At 44.7% G+C, this 15,015-nt stretch overlaps 1 protein-coding gene across 1 annotated transcript in view; it reads left to right on the top strand.

Annotated features, from left to right (window-relative positions):
- fasn (fatty acid synthase) overlaps nt 1-15,015 on the top strand; it is a 48,601-nt gene that overhangs the window by 7,530 nt on the left and 26,056 nt on the right. Inside the window, exons 2-11 of the mRNA XM_007888539.2 lie at nt 3,111-3,256; nt 3,513-3,665; nt 6,735-6,908; nt 8,115-8,315; nt 9,264-9,386; nt 10,924-11,039; nt 11,941-12,075; nt 12,803-13,262; nt 13,847-14,034; nt 14,730-14,919. Coding sequence (XP_007886730.2) covers nt 3,130-3,256; nt 3,513-3,665; nt 6,735-6,908; nt 8,115-8,315; nt 9,264-9,386; nt 10,924-11,039; nt 11,941-12,075; nt 12,803-13,262; nt 13,847-14,034; nt 14,730-14,919 — 1,867 coding nt within the window. The 5' untranslated portion in view covers nt 3,111-3,129. The remainder of the gene's footprint in view (nt 1-3,110; nt 3,257-3,512; nt 3,666-6,734; nt 6,909-8,114; nt 8,316-9,263; nt 9,387-10,923; nt 11,040-11,940; nt 12,076-12,802; nt 13,263-13,846; nt 14,035-14,729; nt 14,920-15,015) is intronic.

Genomic DNA, 15,015 nt, shown 5'->3' with positions numbered 1-15,015 from the left:
AGCTAATCTAAGTGTGCCCACACTGAGTGTTTACCTGGGGATAAAGTATGCATTCTGTTCCAAAGAGAGATTTCCAGGTATGTATGGAACTTTCAGTCTGGTTTGCAATGGCTGCATTGTTCGAGGTGTCATCTTTCAGACGAGACACTGAACTAAGCTCCTGTGTCCATTCTTTCACGTGGATGTTCAGAATCCCACAAAGCTATTCAAACTGGCAGGGGAGTGTCTGGCGTCTTGGTTTCTAGACAGTATTCTGCTGCTCATTTCCATCACGGCACAGATAGCTACTACACAAAAATAGTCACTGCACTTGATCGCAATTATTTGTAAGGTACTTTGAGATCGGACGAGACATTAAACGGTGTAGCCTATCAATCGCCTGTAAACCATCTGATGACAAGGATTTAGATACAGGGTGATTTGCTGGTGGATCTCTGCACTCGTTTTGCAGTGCTTCTTTTGAGTGTCTGTCGGTTGAAAATGCCCAGGCTGTTTGGGGGTTTACGAGTTTTTAAAAAGGTGGCAAGCACCCGTGTGCCAGACAAGGTGTGCGAAGGCCCTTCATTACAGCATCGGCTGCATTACAGTGAAAGGAACACGCCCTGATCATGCAGAGAGCAGCTGCAGCCTTGAGGGTAGGTGGGGGGGAGGCAGGGAAGAGGAGGCATTAATCATGTCACTACTCCGAAAACACTCTTGTGTGTTTCACTCATTGTGCAAAATCCTAAACCCCTATTACTGAATGAAATCAGTTGGGGGGTTGCGGTGGGAATGAAAAGGCCCCTCAGTTTCAGGGAGTGTGTTTTATTTTGTCGTCTTTAGAATTAGCTCAATGTCTAATTTATTAGTTAGCTTTTACGCATCTTAACCTCCACTGAATTAGGGTTTCCGGTTCAAATGCAGTCTAATCCTTCAGCTCAGTAATCCTATATTCATGATTCTGCTGTGTCTGCAGAGTAACTGAAATCTTGCAGTAGCTGTACTGACAGTGTGTTATTGTAGTCTGTATAAATGGAGGTCATTCAGTGATTCATATCAACTGAAGCCTGTGAATATTTTTGCAAACGTTATGCATTGACTGTGGCTGGGTGTTCTTTCTGCACACGTACAGTAAATGCCGGAGATGTGTTGAGGCCCTGAACCGAATGCAAAGATCGCTATGATTGATCAGTATTGCATTTGGCTTCCAACTGATCTCTGATGCAGTGGAGAGTTCTTTTTTCCATTTCATTGTGTGACGCGAAGAGGGACGCAATGTATTGTTTTTTCTATTCTGACTCTTGCCCCACCACCCCCCCCTCTCTCTCTCCCAGGCGTACACTATCTGACCAATTCTCTTTCCCCCCCACCACCACCACACCACCTCCTGCCCACATGTGCTTTCTGGGGGTTTACAGCTGAGGAGACTGGAGGGGAGGGGATAAAAGAGGAGAGATGGCCTCCTGCTCTCACATCTAATCACAGGCGCAGGATTACCCTTGGGACGCTACTCGCTTCATTTTGTGCACATGTGACCCAGCAAGACTCCAATCTAAGCCCTGTTTGCTTTAAGGGATTTTTCTCGGGGAGGGGAGGCTGCAAACCGAGTGCATTGAAGCATCAAATGAACCCGAGCCTTTCAAGTTTTTTCAGGCACACAGAGAAGCTTGTTAATTTTAGATGATGTGTCACTTCGGTGGGTGAGTGAGAGGTGGGAGTGGGGGAAGGAAAGGACCACGAGGAGATTAACTGATCACCAAGGTGACGAATGGAATAAATTAGGACAAAGCCGACAGAGAGGCGGGATGTGTCTCTGCGTATTCATTCACATCGACTGAGTGACTCCGGGTAGAACTGTCTCTCCCTCGCCAGTTAAAACACTGGAGCCATTTGCAGCCCTGTGTTCCCATTTTACGCAAAGTAAAATGACTTGAAATCATAATCATCGTTCTATTAAGGTGAGGGCAGAGGAAGAATGATTATTGTGCCTGGTGAGAGAGATTATTCAGTGATCTGAAGAAGCTGTTTGTCATATGTTTTGTAAACTGTTGCTGGTTTCATTTGCACACGTTTTGTATATCTGGAAAAAGTTTACTAACTTAAATCTGTTTTATTGAATCGCCGGTTACTGTGTTGCATTTTATATAGAACCATAAATACCGTGATGTATTGTTGTGTTGTGAATAGGCACTCGAAATTCAGAATTAAATTGAAATGCCGCTAATTCGGGTTAACATTTTAAGCGTCAAAATGGGGTTCAGGGTGAAGATGGCATGTATGATGGCATCCATTGTGGAGTCCTGTAGCTCAGTGGTTAGAGCACTCGCCTCGCAAGCGAGAGGACATGGACATGATTCCCGGAAGAGGTGGAACCATAGGCAATTTTCTTTACTGCACATGCTGTTTACCTAGTAGTAACTAGGAACCCAATTGTTAGCTGATTAGTGGATCGCTTTCTGTGGGTAATAATCTCTCTGAAAAACAAATTATTATTATTATTTGGTCACTCAATCCACGACTATTTGTGGGACATTGCTGTGCGTGTGTTTTGCAGTCCATTCACTTTACAATATATTCAGTGAAGCGTTTTGAGACATCTCCATGGTATGATATATCAAATGCAAAGATTATTATTCTAGATTACATGATCTGCCATATTTAAACACTTGTAGTGTGGACACTTTGGAGGGGGCAGGTCATTGACAGAAACACAGCAGCTCAGGAACATAATGTGTGCTACCAACAAGGGTTAAATGTTACCGACAACCCTTAAAATAATAATTCCCTGATTAATAAACTTGTCAAGCAAGGGAGTTACAGCAATGTAAGGGCCATCTATTTGGAGTCTTATCTGAATAAATTTGAAGCACTTTGGGATGTGCATACACGTAAGTTGTTGTGTTGTTGTTGCTCCTGATACGAAAAGCAGTTTATAAATGTAAATTTGTTCTGCATTGCATAGGTACTAATTGTCTTTGTATTTTAGTGTAGACATTTGACCGTACAGTAACATGCTACCAAAGTATGAAAAACCCAATAGACAATGCCCTACGTACAGTGGTTGATCAGAACTTGTAGGTTATCTCTGGTGTAATATTTTTCTGGTTTTTTTTTTTTGGTGTGTGTCGTAGCTAATAAACCAGAACCAGAATGGAGGACATAGTGGTCGCTGGGATTGCAGGAAGACTCCCGGAGTCAGACAACTTGCAAGAATTCTGGGATAACCTGATCAATGGTGTTGATATGGTAACGGAAGATGACAGACGATGGAAGCCAGGTACTGGGCTACAATGTCTGACCCTTTCCTGCTTAATGCAGAGTTGCGCAAGCTTTTAAAGGACAATAAAGATACAGTCCTCTTCGCTTTACGTTTTCCCCGTCCTAAAGTACGTTTAACTTTTCTGTAGTGGGGACACGTTTTTTTCATTTCCTTGCTGTTCTTAGAAGGTTCTAAAATTACCGTGCGGCTGAATTTTACTTTTAACCCCCTCTTTCTCTCCATCCCCCCCCTCCACCCCCTCCACCCCCTGCAGGATTATATGGGCTCCCTCACAGAAATGGAAAGCTGAAGGAGATCAGCAAGTTTGATGCAGCTTTCTTCGGTGTCCACCCCAAGCAAGCGCACACAATGGATCCCCAGCTTCGACTCATCCTGGAGATCGCGTACGAAGCTATTGTGGATGGAGGTGTGTGCGCGTGTGCGCGCGCACCGTTGTCGGAACTCTATCCGCACCGTTAATAGCTCAGGCTGCGAAAAACACTGTATTACGCAGAGAAATCTTTGTTACCTCCCAGTCCGCTGGTTGCAATATCCCTGAGACGTGGAAACAAAAAAAAAAAGGCCAGCTTCTTGTTATCAGCTTGGCAGTCGCGCAACGGGCAGGAAGTGACTTCACTTTCTGTGCAACGGGCAGGAGATTCCATCACTGATGACCCAGAAGATGGCCATTATTTTTAATTTGACTAGTCGGAGCCAGCTACTCAAGTGTACTGTGCTCTCAGTAAGGGTGGGTCCACCGTGGACTTGCACAATAAGCAGTTTATTGAAGGGCGCTATAATGGTGTTGTTTGTTAAAATCAAAATGGTACTTGCACCTCTACATACAAGCGCTGTAGAGGTTTCACGCGCATCTTTGTCACTTGATAGAGATTCCGATCCAGAGTTAACCATCACCAGGTTTTGGGTTTGGTAGCACACACCTGTCGGTTTTTCTTGAAACGACATCAACCCTTCATCCGAGTTAAGTTTGGGTGATTTGCCTCCAACTCCAGATGAGAGAGAGAGAGAGAGAGTAAGCTTAGGACAGATCAGATAAGTCTGAAAGATCCAGACCGATTTAACAGCCATCCTCCCAGCAATAGGTTTCAGCTTGAAAAAGCTGCTGCTATGAAGCTTTGAGGCACAGCATGAAATTGATGTTTCAAAACTGTCGATAGCAGGACCAGTAAATCACCTCGCCAGTGCTTGAACAACATTCAAAATGTACCTACTCTTTGTTATGCAAATGCATTGAAAGTCTTTTGCCTTTGCAAACAGAGTACAGTGAGCATGCTTTTGGCACTTTGCATTGACTGGTCCATTAGATCATGTGCACCACTATCAATCAGTGTCTATAGTTGAATGTACAATAGAGATGCACCAAGGAGATAATGACAGGGAGCAACTTAGGGAAATTTTCATTAGTAGAGAATTGGTGCTAGGGAAACTGTTAGCACTAAAAAGTGACAAATCCCCTGGTCCGGATGACTTGCATCCCAGGGTTTTAAAAGAGGAGCTTATGAGATAGTGGAGGCCTTATGTCTGATCTTCCAAAATTCCTTGGATTCTGGAACAGTCCCCATGGATTGGAAGATCGCAATTGTCACACCACAATTTAAAAAAGGTGGAAAGGAAAAGATGGGGAACTATAGGCCAATTAGTCTCACATCAGTGATAGGAAACATTTTAGAATCATTGATTAAGGATGTGGTAGTGCGGTATTTAGGGCACAATATAATTAGGCCAAGTCAACATGGCTTTACAAAAGGGAAGTCATGTTTGACAAATCAAAGGATATTTCGAGTAAACTAGATAAGGGTGAATCAGTGGATGTGGTCTATTTGGACTTCCAGAAGGCATTCGATAAGGTGCCGCATAAAAGGTTAGTCCAAAAGATAAGGGCCCATGAAATTGGGGGGAGCATGTTAACGTGGATTGGGGAATGGTTAACGGGTAGGAAACAAAGAGTAGGGATAAACGGGTCCTTTTCGGATTGGCGGGATGTGACTAGTGGAGTGCCACAAGGATCAGTCCTTGGGCCTCAGCTATTTACCATCTACATCAACGATCTAGATGAGGACATCGAAGCTAATATATCTAAATTCGTGGATGACACAAAACTAGGAGGAAGTGTCAACACAGAGGACGTCATTAAAAAAAATGCAGCGAGACATAGATAGGTTAGGTGATTGGGCAGGTAGGTGGCAGATGAAGTATAATGTAGGGAAGTGTGAAGTCATCCACCTCGGTAGCAAAAACAGTTATTTTTTAGAAGGGGAGATTGGAATGTGTTCTTGGGTGTTCTTGTACACCAATCACAGAAAGTTAGTCTGCAGGTGCAGCAGCAATTAGGAAGGCGAACAGTATGTTAGCATTCATTATGAAAGGATTAGAGTATAAGAGTAGGGAAGTCTTGCTGCAACTGTATAGGGCCCTGGTGAGACCACACCTGGAATACTGTGTGCAGTTTTGGTCTCCTTATTTAAGGAAGGATGTACTTGCCTTGGAGGGGTGCAGCGTAGATTTACTAGGTTAGTACCAGGGATGAAGGGGATGAGTTACGAGGATGGGCTGACCAATTTGGGCCTATATTCTCCAGAATAAAGAAGAATTAGAGGGGATCTTATAGAAACCTATAAGATCATCAAAGGGCATGATAGAGTAGATAGTGGGAGATTGTTTCCCCTGGTTGGAGAAACTAAAACCAGGGGTCACAACCTTAAAATCAGAGGCAGCCCTTTCGCACTGAGTTGAGGAAGAACTTCTTCACTCAAAGGGCGGTGAATGTATGGAACTCACTACCCCAAAGGGCTGTTGACGCTCAGTCCTTGAACATATTCAAGACTGAGATAGATAGATTGCAAAAGGGATTAAGGGATATGGGGATAAGGCAAGGTTAGGTTATTAGCTGGAGTTAGATTAGAAGATCAGCCACGATTGAATCGCGGGGCAGGCTCGAAGGGCCGACTGGCCTCCTCCTGCTCCTACATGTTATGTTATGATATCTACAAATTTCAGTATGGTCGAAACTCGTATCCTTCCATTTCTGAGTTATCCTGTCAAGCTTTGAATCAACCTTGTAGCTTTGGATTCCTGTAGCTCAGAGGTTAGAGTGCTCGTCTTGCCTGCAAGAGACCTGAGTTTGATGGGTTCCAGGCAGGCAAAATGTTGGGCAAGTTTCCTTACTCCACACGCTTCTGTCTACCTAGCAGTAAGTAGGAACCAGGCTGTTAATTGATTGGCGGATCGGTTTTCCAAAAGTGATAATCCCTTCAAAAATAAATAAATTGGTCACTGAATCCACGACTCTTTGTGGGGACGCTGCTGTGTGCAATTGGCTGCTGCGTTTCGCCCACGAATATACAGTCAATTCACCTTGCAGTATATTTTGTGAAGCGCTTTGAGACGCCTCGAAGACGTGATAAGGCGCTGTATCAAATGCAAGGATTATTATTATTATTAACCCAGTGGATGATGTTTTGCGTTCAATGTTTAGGAATAAACCCGTCTGCTATGCGCGGCAGCAATACTGGGGTGTGGATTGGGGTGAGTGGCTCGGAGGCAGCAGAAGCCTTTAGCAGAGACCCAGAGGAGCTACTGGGCTACAGCATGACTGGCTGTCAACGCGCCATGTTCGCCAACAGACTCTCGTACTTCTTCGATTTCAAAGGTGAGGAAGGATTTCGATTCGACACGGAAAGAGCAAATTCTGTCACTCGGTCCAGACATTTCAGGAGGCGTTTCACATCGGGCGTGCTTCCCGTTTTCTTTCTCCAGTGTTCCGGGACACTGCGCCTTGTGAAGGGCGCTATATAAATGCAAGTTGTTGTTGTTGTTCTCTAATTCCATGGATAAAGTGAGTGAGCGAGCGAGCGGACGGGCAGATTTGAACTTGAAGACCGCCTGTGGGTGGGTATAGATGGCTGATCAGCTGAGTAGGACCTGCAAATGTCATCCTTCTGGGGATGGAGGGAGAATAATTTCTAAAATGGTTGCTCTATTTACCAACTCGAGAATAAAAATGGCTTTGGTGAGAATCCAAGGAGATGCCACCCTAATCTGCTCTCTCTAGATCACCCTGTTCCACTCTGCTAATCCATATCACAATATGTTTCACTCCAGGAACTTGTATCACATTGCTGCCTTATCGCTTTATTTCATGTCCTTGGCCAGTTTGTGTAGTGTATAATTTATTCTGCTCGTTGCACAACTGTGTCAATTTTGTTTTCCCAAAATTGTAAGCATAAAGGCTGTTTCCTAGTATTGGAGAAGGTCTTTATCAGGCTGAACGAAGCTGATACCCATGGGTTCGAGAGATCAGCTGCGAGCAATGTCTTGATAACCCTGGCCACTTCAGCCTTGAAAAGAGATGTCTCTGAGGAAACCTTAAAGCGAGGCAAACAAGATGCCTAATATGGTTAAGAAAGTAAATCCAGAACAATACTTTCTGAAACACAGAGACAGCACGACAAGAGGGCACAGTTTTAGAGTTGTGAGGGGCATTTTTAAGATGGATACTAACGTGTGTGTGCGTGTTCCAGACAGCTTACCTGGATGGCTGGTCCAGGCCACAATAATGCATTCATTTGAGAAATGGGAATATTGTAAGGGTGGTCTTCAGGAAGGAAGAGTTCAAATTGGCCGAAGGGCCATATTTATCTGAACCCCTCTTATAATCTTAATGACCCTAAAGTAATTGCATTCGGTTACAACATGTTTCACGTCAGAAAGATGCCTCGAAGCACTTTAGAGGATTTCCTGGATCTTGTGGATAATTTTGTTGGAAATCACCAGTATAGAGAAGTGAAAGTCGAGGATTGAGCAAAGGCGCATTTAGATTAACTTGCCTTTGTTCCCCACCTCTGTATGGTTTTAGGTCCAAGCTCTGCCATTGACACTGCCTGCTCCTCCAGCCTGCTCGCTCTGGAGAACGCCTTTCAGGCCATCCGACACGGTCAGTGCGACGCTGCCATCGTGGGAGGAGTGAATCTCCTGCTAAAACCCAACACATCGGTGCAGTTCATGAAGCTGGGCATGCTCAGTCCTGATGGAACCTGCAAGTCCTTTGATGCTTCAGGTAGGTTGTATGTTGTGTGCGTGTCCGACAATGTCAATTGGCAGATATTTTGACACGTGTTAGTGTTTAATTTCTTTGCGTCCGAAATCCACTCTTTGGAATATTCAAGACCGGAAAAAACCCATGACATTAAAAATTTATCCCCTACTTTTATCTCTCATGCTTCTCCATCGATTTCCTCACCAAATAGTTATCTAATTTCCGCTTGAATTTTGCTGCCACAATCTTTGCAGGTTTCCTTTTGCTTATTCAGTTCTTGCAGTTCAGCCGATTTAACCGCAAAAACATTTAGAGGTCCCTACCCTTTTAAGATAGTTTACGTCCATCCTTCCTTCTTCCACTGTCGAACGATGCCTCAAGCAGTTGTCATCGATTTATTTTTCATTTGCGGCTGTTGACCCAATTATATATACTGTTATATAATATACACTATATATACTTGCTTTCCTTAATAGGGCAATGCTGTACTGCTTTCCTGGCCTGTATGGTTTCCATGTATTATTAGGAAGTTTGCGTAATTCCTTAAGGTATTCCTTGTGTTAATTAAGAGTTGTTTTTTCTTTTTAATGGTATTAGCATCATTTAAGTCCTGTGCAATATTCTATTTTGGGGCCACATTTTGCTTTGTGTCACACCCATTCCTAACAAGGAACTCTGGCCTGCTTCACATCCCCAGCCCCACCATCGGCGGGCGGGCCTTCAGCCTCTCTGCCCCCACCCTCTCGAACTCCATCCCACAGTCACTCTGCCTCGCCCCCTCCCTTGCCTCCTTCAAGACCGTTTCAAGACCCTCCTCTTCGACTGTGCCTTTGGTCACCCTCCTACTCTACCCCCTCCACCCTTCCTGATCCCAACCACCAGCTCGGGTGTGGATCCCTGAATGTGCAACGCCTCGTGAACATGGAAGGCGCTACACAAATATAATTGGTTGTTGGTCTGGATTTCCAGGTAATGGATACTGTCGATCTGAAGCAGCTGTAGTCGTGCTGGTGACGAAGAGATCGGCGGCCAAACGTGTTTATGCTACAATAGTCAACGCAGGAAGCAACACCGATGGCTACAAGGAACAAGGTCGGTTGGTTATTTTGTCATACATTCAGGTGGGACTGGAACATAAGCTCAAGACACTTTATGGTCACTGTAATTTGGTCGTCTGGAAGAAATACTTTCCTTGAATTTTAAACGTCTCCTACTGGTTTCCCCTCTATGTATTTAAGATTTGGGGGGTTAAATACTGTCATCGTTTGCTCAATATGAGTTTCAGACCATTGCCCACAAAGCCCGTTTCTCACTAGGGGAGGGAGCTCATCGTTGTGAATTCAAAGGCTAATAAATCTTGCAAAGAATACTGCCCAATTATAACAAAAAAGATCGTAGGATCATCTCAGAAGCCTTTGAAGGGTGTTGATGCAGTAGAAAAATGAACCTCTACGGGTAAACAAATGAATGCAATCGGTGTTAAAAATCCCATTAGGTTAGATTAATTTCTAACTGTGAGGTGGCTGTTTTCACTGTACAGTTAATGAAACAGCTGGTGTCAGAACCCAGCCCATGTGCTTCTAACGTGATAAATCAATTCAATTCCATACTAACTCCCCCAGATTTAGCCAATTCCGCTATTTAACCGTTCGGTATTGATGCTGAAAATAACGACTCCAAAATTTTTTGTGATGTGTTCATTGAAAAATTGATACACCGAGAGTCACATTAATACTTAAGTGCATTTTGATTATTTTGTCAAAGAAAACTGAGCTTTGATCTGCATGCAAGATCTCTTATTGATGTTTTGTAGCTGAAAGTGTTAAAAGTGAACTCGCTTCACAAGAGGAGACATGTTACTGTCCTCTGGGAGCCCACCTCTTCTACAAACATTCTCTGAGATATTTTGTGCAAGGAGCAACAATTTTTTTTAATACAAGCCTTAGAAACCTTTAGAAATCTTTGACCCAGACATGGAATAAAACAACTGACTGCAAATGACTGACTGGATCGAGTCGGGTGAAAGGCTCTGAAAGGCGAATAGTGGAAACTATATCAATGCTGTCAAGTTGCTGCACTTTGAGTTACTAATGCACTTAAGTCAAAAGTGCTGATATGTATCTGTTCCCATGGGGGAGGATGATGATTGGGGTCAGAGGAGCGCAAAACCTACTCCATTCCAATCACCTCCCAATCTGGAATGGAAGATTCCTAGATTTTGATTGGAAATGGCATTTAAGCGATGAATTGAGATTTTGTGCATAAATCCTCTGATCAGTGAACAATCAATGGGGGAGTTGGAAGGGGACAAAGCCAATGTATCATCTCACCTTTCCAGTGAAAGGAGCCTGGTGTTGGGAGCTGTGGAGAAACAAATAAAGTGTGAACGAAGCAAATGTGTGCTTCTGGGAGCGAGCGATTGTGTATTTTTGTAAGCCACAGCTCAGCATTTTGTGTTATGCCTAGTGATCTTATCACAAACCAGAAAACAAACATCTGTAAAGGTGCGATTCTGGACAAAGAGCCAAAGTGAAGTATTGGCCATCATGCAGATTTTGCAATAACATCTTATTGTTCGGCAATTTTCTGTCCTTGTAATAGCCGCTGTTCCTATGGCTTCTGTTTGCAGGTGTGACATTCCCTTCTGGGGAAATGCAGCAGAGGTTGCTAAAGGCAGTGTACGATGAAGCAGGAATTTCACCGACTGACGTGGAATATGTAGAAGCACATGGTACTGGAACCAAGGTGTGTTCGATTCACCACCTTTGTTCTACTGAAACCCGCTGACTGGGCAGCAGAATTTCTACAGGCCGATCTGTAGCACTGCAGTGGTTCAGGTCCATAATCTCTCCCACATGACCTTACATTCATATGTGAGCCGTAACATTGGCAGCACCTATTCACCTGGGGTGGGGAAGAGTCTCACGATCGAGCGATCTTGTCTTCACCCCCAAAGCACATACCCACCTCTTCACCACAGGTAGCTATTGGGAGCCAGAACCCCGGTCGATTCACGTCCTCTCTGACATGTGGCCTTGAGACATTGTGTGGCACCCCCTCGAAGGACAAACTCCTTTCTTTCGCTCTCTCTCTCCCTCCCTTCGCCCTCCATATATGAAATAAGCCACAGTGGTCTCCTATTGCATCTTATGAGTAATGATCTAACCCCAATATCTGCCCTCTGCATCAGGACAATTGCCACGATAGCACATGTGTCAGGATTAGATTATTATAATGCAGTGCTTTGTGTATAAGTGACAGAGTGACTTTGTCGCTTAGCAATGTCCTTGTTGTGGAAGCGTCGACCTAGAGGTTAGGAATCCCAATCACTATTTCCTGAGGTTTCTATAACCGTGTACAGTGTGCAACGAAACTGCAAAGAGCAAATGGATCAATTACAATTGATTTGGATTGATGTTGAAATCCAGCCAATGGGATGCTAACTACTCTGAGAGTAATTCGAGCGACGAGAACAGGTTGCCAAGAAAGGTAATAGCAGCCAAAGGATTCATTTAAAAAGCAGCTAAATGCAATGATGGTGGAGTGGGGAAATGATAGGGTGGTTGTTCAGGAAAGTTGAGGTCGAATGGGCCAAAGAGCCTCCTTCATCCAGACCAATCTAACATTCATTATTTCCTTTTATCAGGTCGGTGACCCACAGGAAGTGAATGGAATTGTCAATGTTTTCTGCCAAGGCAAGCGGCAGCCATTGCTGATCGGTTCGACTAAGTCCAACATGGGTCACCCTGAACCTGCGTCAGGATTGGCTGCCTTAGCGAAGGTAAAGACCCATCTCAAGACCCTCCTCTTCAACCGTGCCTTTGTTCACCCTCCTACCCCTACCCTCCACCCCTCCTGATCCCAGTCACCAGCTTGGGTGCTGATCCCTGACTGTCCAGCGCTTTGAGACGTCTTCTTGACGTGAAATCTAATTTGTTTTTATTCTAAAGTCACCATTTACGTTCATTTCCATGTCAGCCCGGCTCACTCAGTAGCACTGAATTTGTGATTGATCCTTCATTTCATTCAGACTGCCACACTAGATAGTGTTTTTTTATGCATATATATATACATTATATAGTTTCATATTTAATACATCTTCCCCAATAAATATGGATCCAGCACATAAGCATAGACACAGCACAGGGAAATTACTAGCTGGAAGATTGCGTGGTGTTTTAAAATTATCTCAGGATACTGTATATAGTTTGGGACATGATATGTCAAGCGACTGCCAGGGTGGTAGAAGGTGAACTTGATGGACCTTGGTCTTCTTTCGCCGAGCAAATTCTTATATTCTTATGGTTCTTTTTGCTAATTTTGCCTGTTTTTAATCAAACCGAGATTATTATTATTTTAACCACGTGAAATTGAGTCCTTTTAACTTCCTGACTGCTATGTCAGTGCACCCTCCAGTACATCTGGGTCTCACTGTAACTTGGAGACTGTAAAATACTAGATGGGTTTTAATGGTAATCTTGTACTTTTTTTTCTCTCTCCCATCCTAGGTTGTGCTATCCCTGGAGCATGGTGTATGGGCTCCAAACATTCACTACGACACTCCCAATCCCGATGTGTCAGCTCTGCAGGACGGCAGCATCCGGGTGGTGACTGAGCCCATCCCAGTAAAGGGCGGGATCGTGGGAGTCAATTCCTTTGGATTCGGTGGTTCCAACGTCCACGTTATCCTGCGCCCCAACGAGAAGCGGGCGCTCCCTGCCCAGGTCCCGGCCACCCCTCGGTTAGTCCAGGCGTGTGGCCGCACAGCGGAGGCCGTGGAGGCACTGATTGAACAAAGCAAGCAGCACGAGGCGGACTCCAACTTCCTGAGCATGCTCAACGACATCTCGACCATGCCGACCTCTGCCATGCCCTACAGAGGCTACACGGTGGTGGGAAACGAACTGGACATTAAAGAGGTGCAGCAAGTGCAGGCCTCCGGGAGGCCACTTTGGTACATTTGCTCAGGTCAGTAGATCAGAAGATGCACAGATCATTGCAGAGGGTGGGGGGGCACGGAGTTAGAGTAGAACTGACGAGAGGGACTGAAAGGTTCTAAAGGTCTTTCTCACGTGTTGTCTCCAATGCAATTTTCTGTATGAAGTCCTTTCAGGTTGGGCTTGAAAAGGCCTTGGGATCTTTTGGATGGGGAAGAGTATAACTAACCCCTTCAAAATAATAATAATCGGTTGGTTACTCAATCCGTGACTGTTTGCGGGACACCGCTGTGCGCAATTGGCTGCCGCATTTCGCCCCCACAATACACAGTCAATTCACTTTACAGTATGTTCTGTGAAGCACTTTTGAGACATCACGAAGACGTGATAAGGCGCTATGTCAAATGCAAGGATTAAATCATAAATTTAATTAACTGTGGGGTTACACTGGAGATCAAATTGGCCAAAGGGACTTTTTCATCTAAATCTCTTGTGATCTATTAGATAATAGGACTCTGTGTTGCTCCATTCCAAAGCCTCAGGTGACGATGTAATTCTGTATCACTGGGTACTTACAGTCACTGTTCACTGATGCGATGTTGTCTGCCTCTGTAGGTATGGGAACTCAATGGGTCGGAATGGGTCGCAACCTGATGAAACTGGGAATATTCCGCGACTCCATTCTGCGTTCTGACAAGGCGCTGACAAAGACCAAACTGAAGGTCTCGGACCTCCTCATGAGCACCGACGAGACCATATTTGATGACACCGTGCACGCCTTTGTCGGCCTCGCTGCCATCCAGGTGAGAAACGTGAATCCCATTTCCTTCTTGATCACCAGACTGTCCTCAAAATGCCAACTGCGGCTGTTCTTTGACGCTGGCTACCGTATCGGACCCGCCACGCTATTGTGACCCCTTCCTCTCTTACCCCAGCACCCTTTCCAAAGAGCATGATAGCCAAGCTTGATCCTGTGTGACACAGTTTCAAAACTCGTGCTCGCTCTGGATCTCCGGGTAGTTTCAGGAGTGCAAATCCTGGCTGATTATTGTCTACTTAACCTGAGGGTGCTGTAGGTAACTGTAGGCCCTGGCTGAGATAGACAAACTCAGCACAGGCCAGTGATCAAGCTTGGGACTCTATAGCTCAGCTCCACTCCATTCATCTTCACTTACTGACCTGAAATATTGGGGGAGCTGGTATGCTTTTCTCAACTGGAAAATTAGTTCCCGGTTTTAAAAATATTCTGCACCGTTTTCATGCCTTTGCCTTTGAAATAAAACAATTTGGTTACTCGATCCATCACTGTTTGTATGTCCAACCGCTGTGCGCACTTGGCTGCCGCGTTCCGCCCACAAAATACACGAGGCAATTCACTTTACAGTATATTCTGTGAAGCGCTTTGAGACATCTCGAAGGCGCTATATGAAATGCAAGGGTTATTATTCTTTGTCATTGCTCTGCTCGTTGCTGATTTTTGATGTGTTCGGACCCACAGATTGCACAGATAGACATGTTGAAGGCAGTGGGTCTGAGTCCCGATGGTATAATTGGGCACTCGGTGGGGGAGCTGGCCTGCGGCTATGCTGATGGCTCGTTGACTCACGAAGAAGCTGTTTCAGCAGCGTACTGGAGAGGACGATGCATCAAGGAAGCCAAGCTCCCACCTGGGGCAATGGCTGCAGTTGGTAAGAAATGGTGGCTTGAATATCTCGCAATAAAACATATTAAAGTGGTTGTACCGTATAAAGAGCAACGTTTTTTTAAAGAAACATAATGGATCT

This window comes from Callorhinchus milii, unplaced genomic scaffold (assembly GCF_018977255.1).
Source record: "Callorhinchus milii isolate IMCB2004 unplaced genomic scaffold, IMCB_Cmil_1.0 Scaffold20, whole genome shotgun sequence".
Lineage (NCBI taxonomy): Eukaryota > Metazoa > Chordata > Chondrichthyes > Chimaeriformes > Callorhinchidae > Callorhinchus > Callorhinchus milii.
Note: the sequence above shows the minus strand (reverse complement) of the source record. Positions and strands in the feature narration are given on the sequence as shown.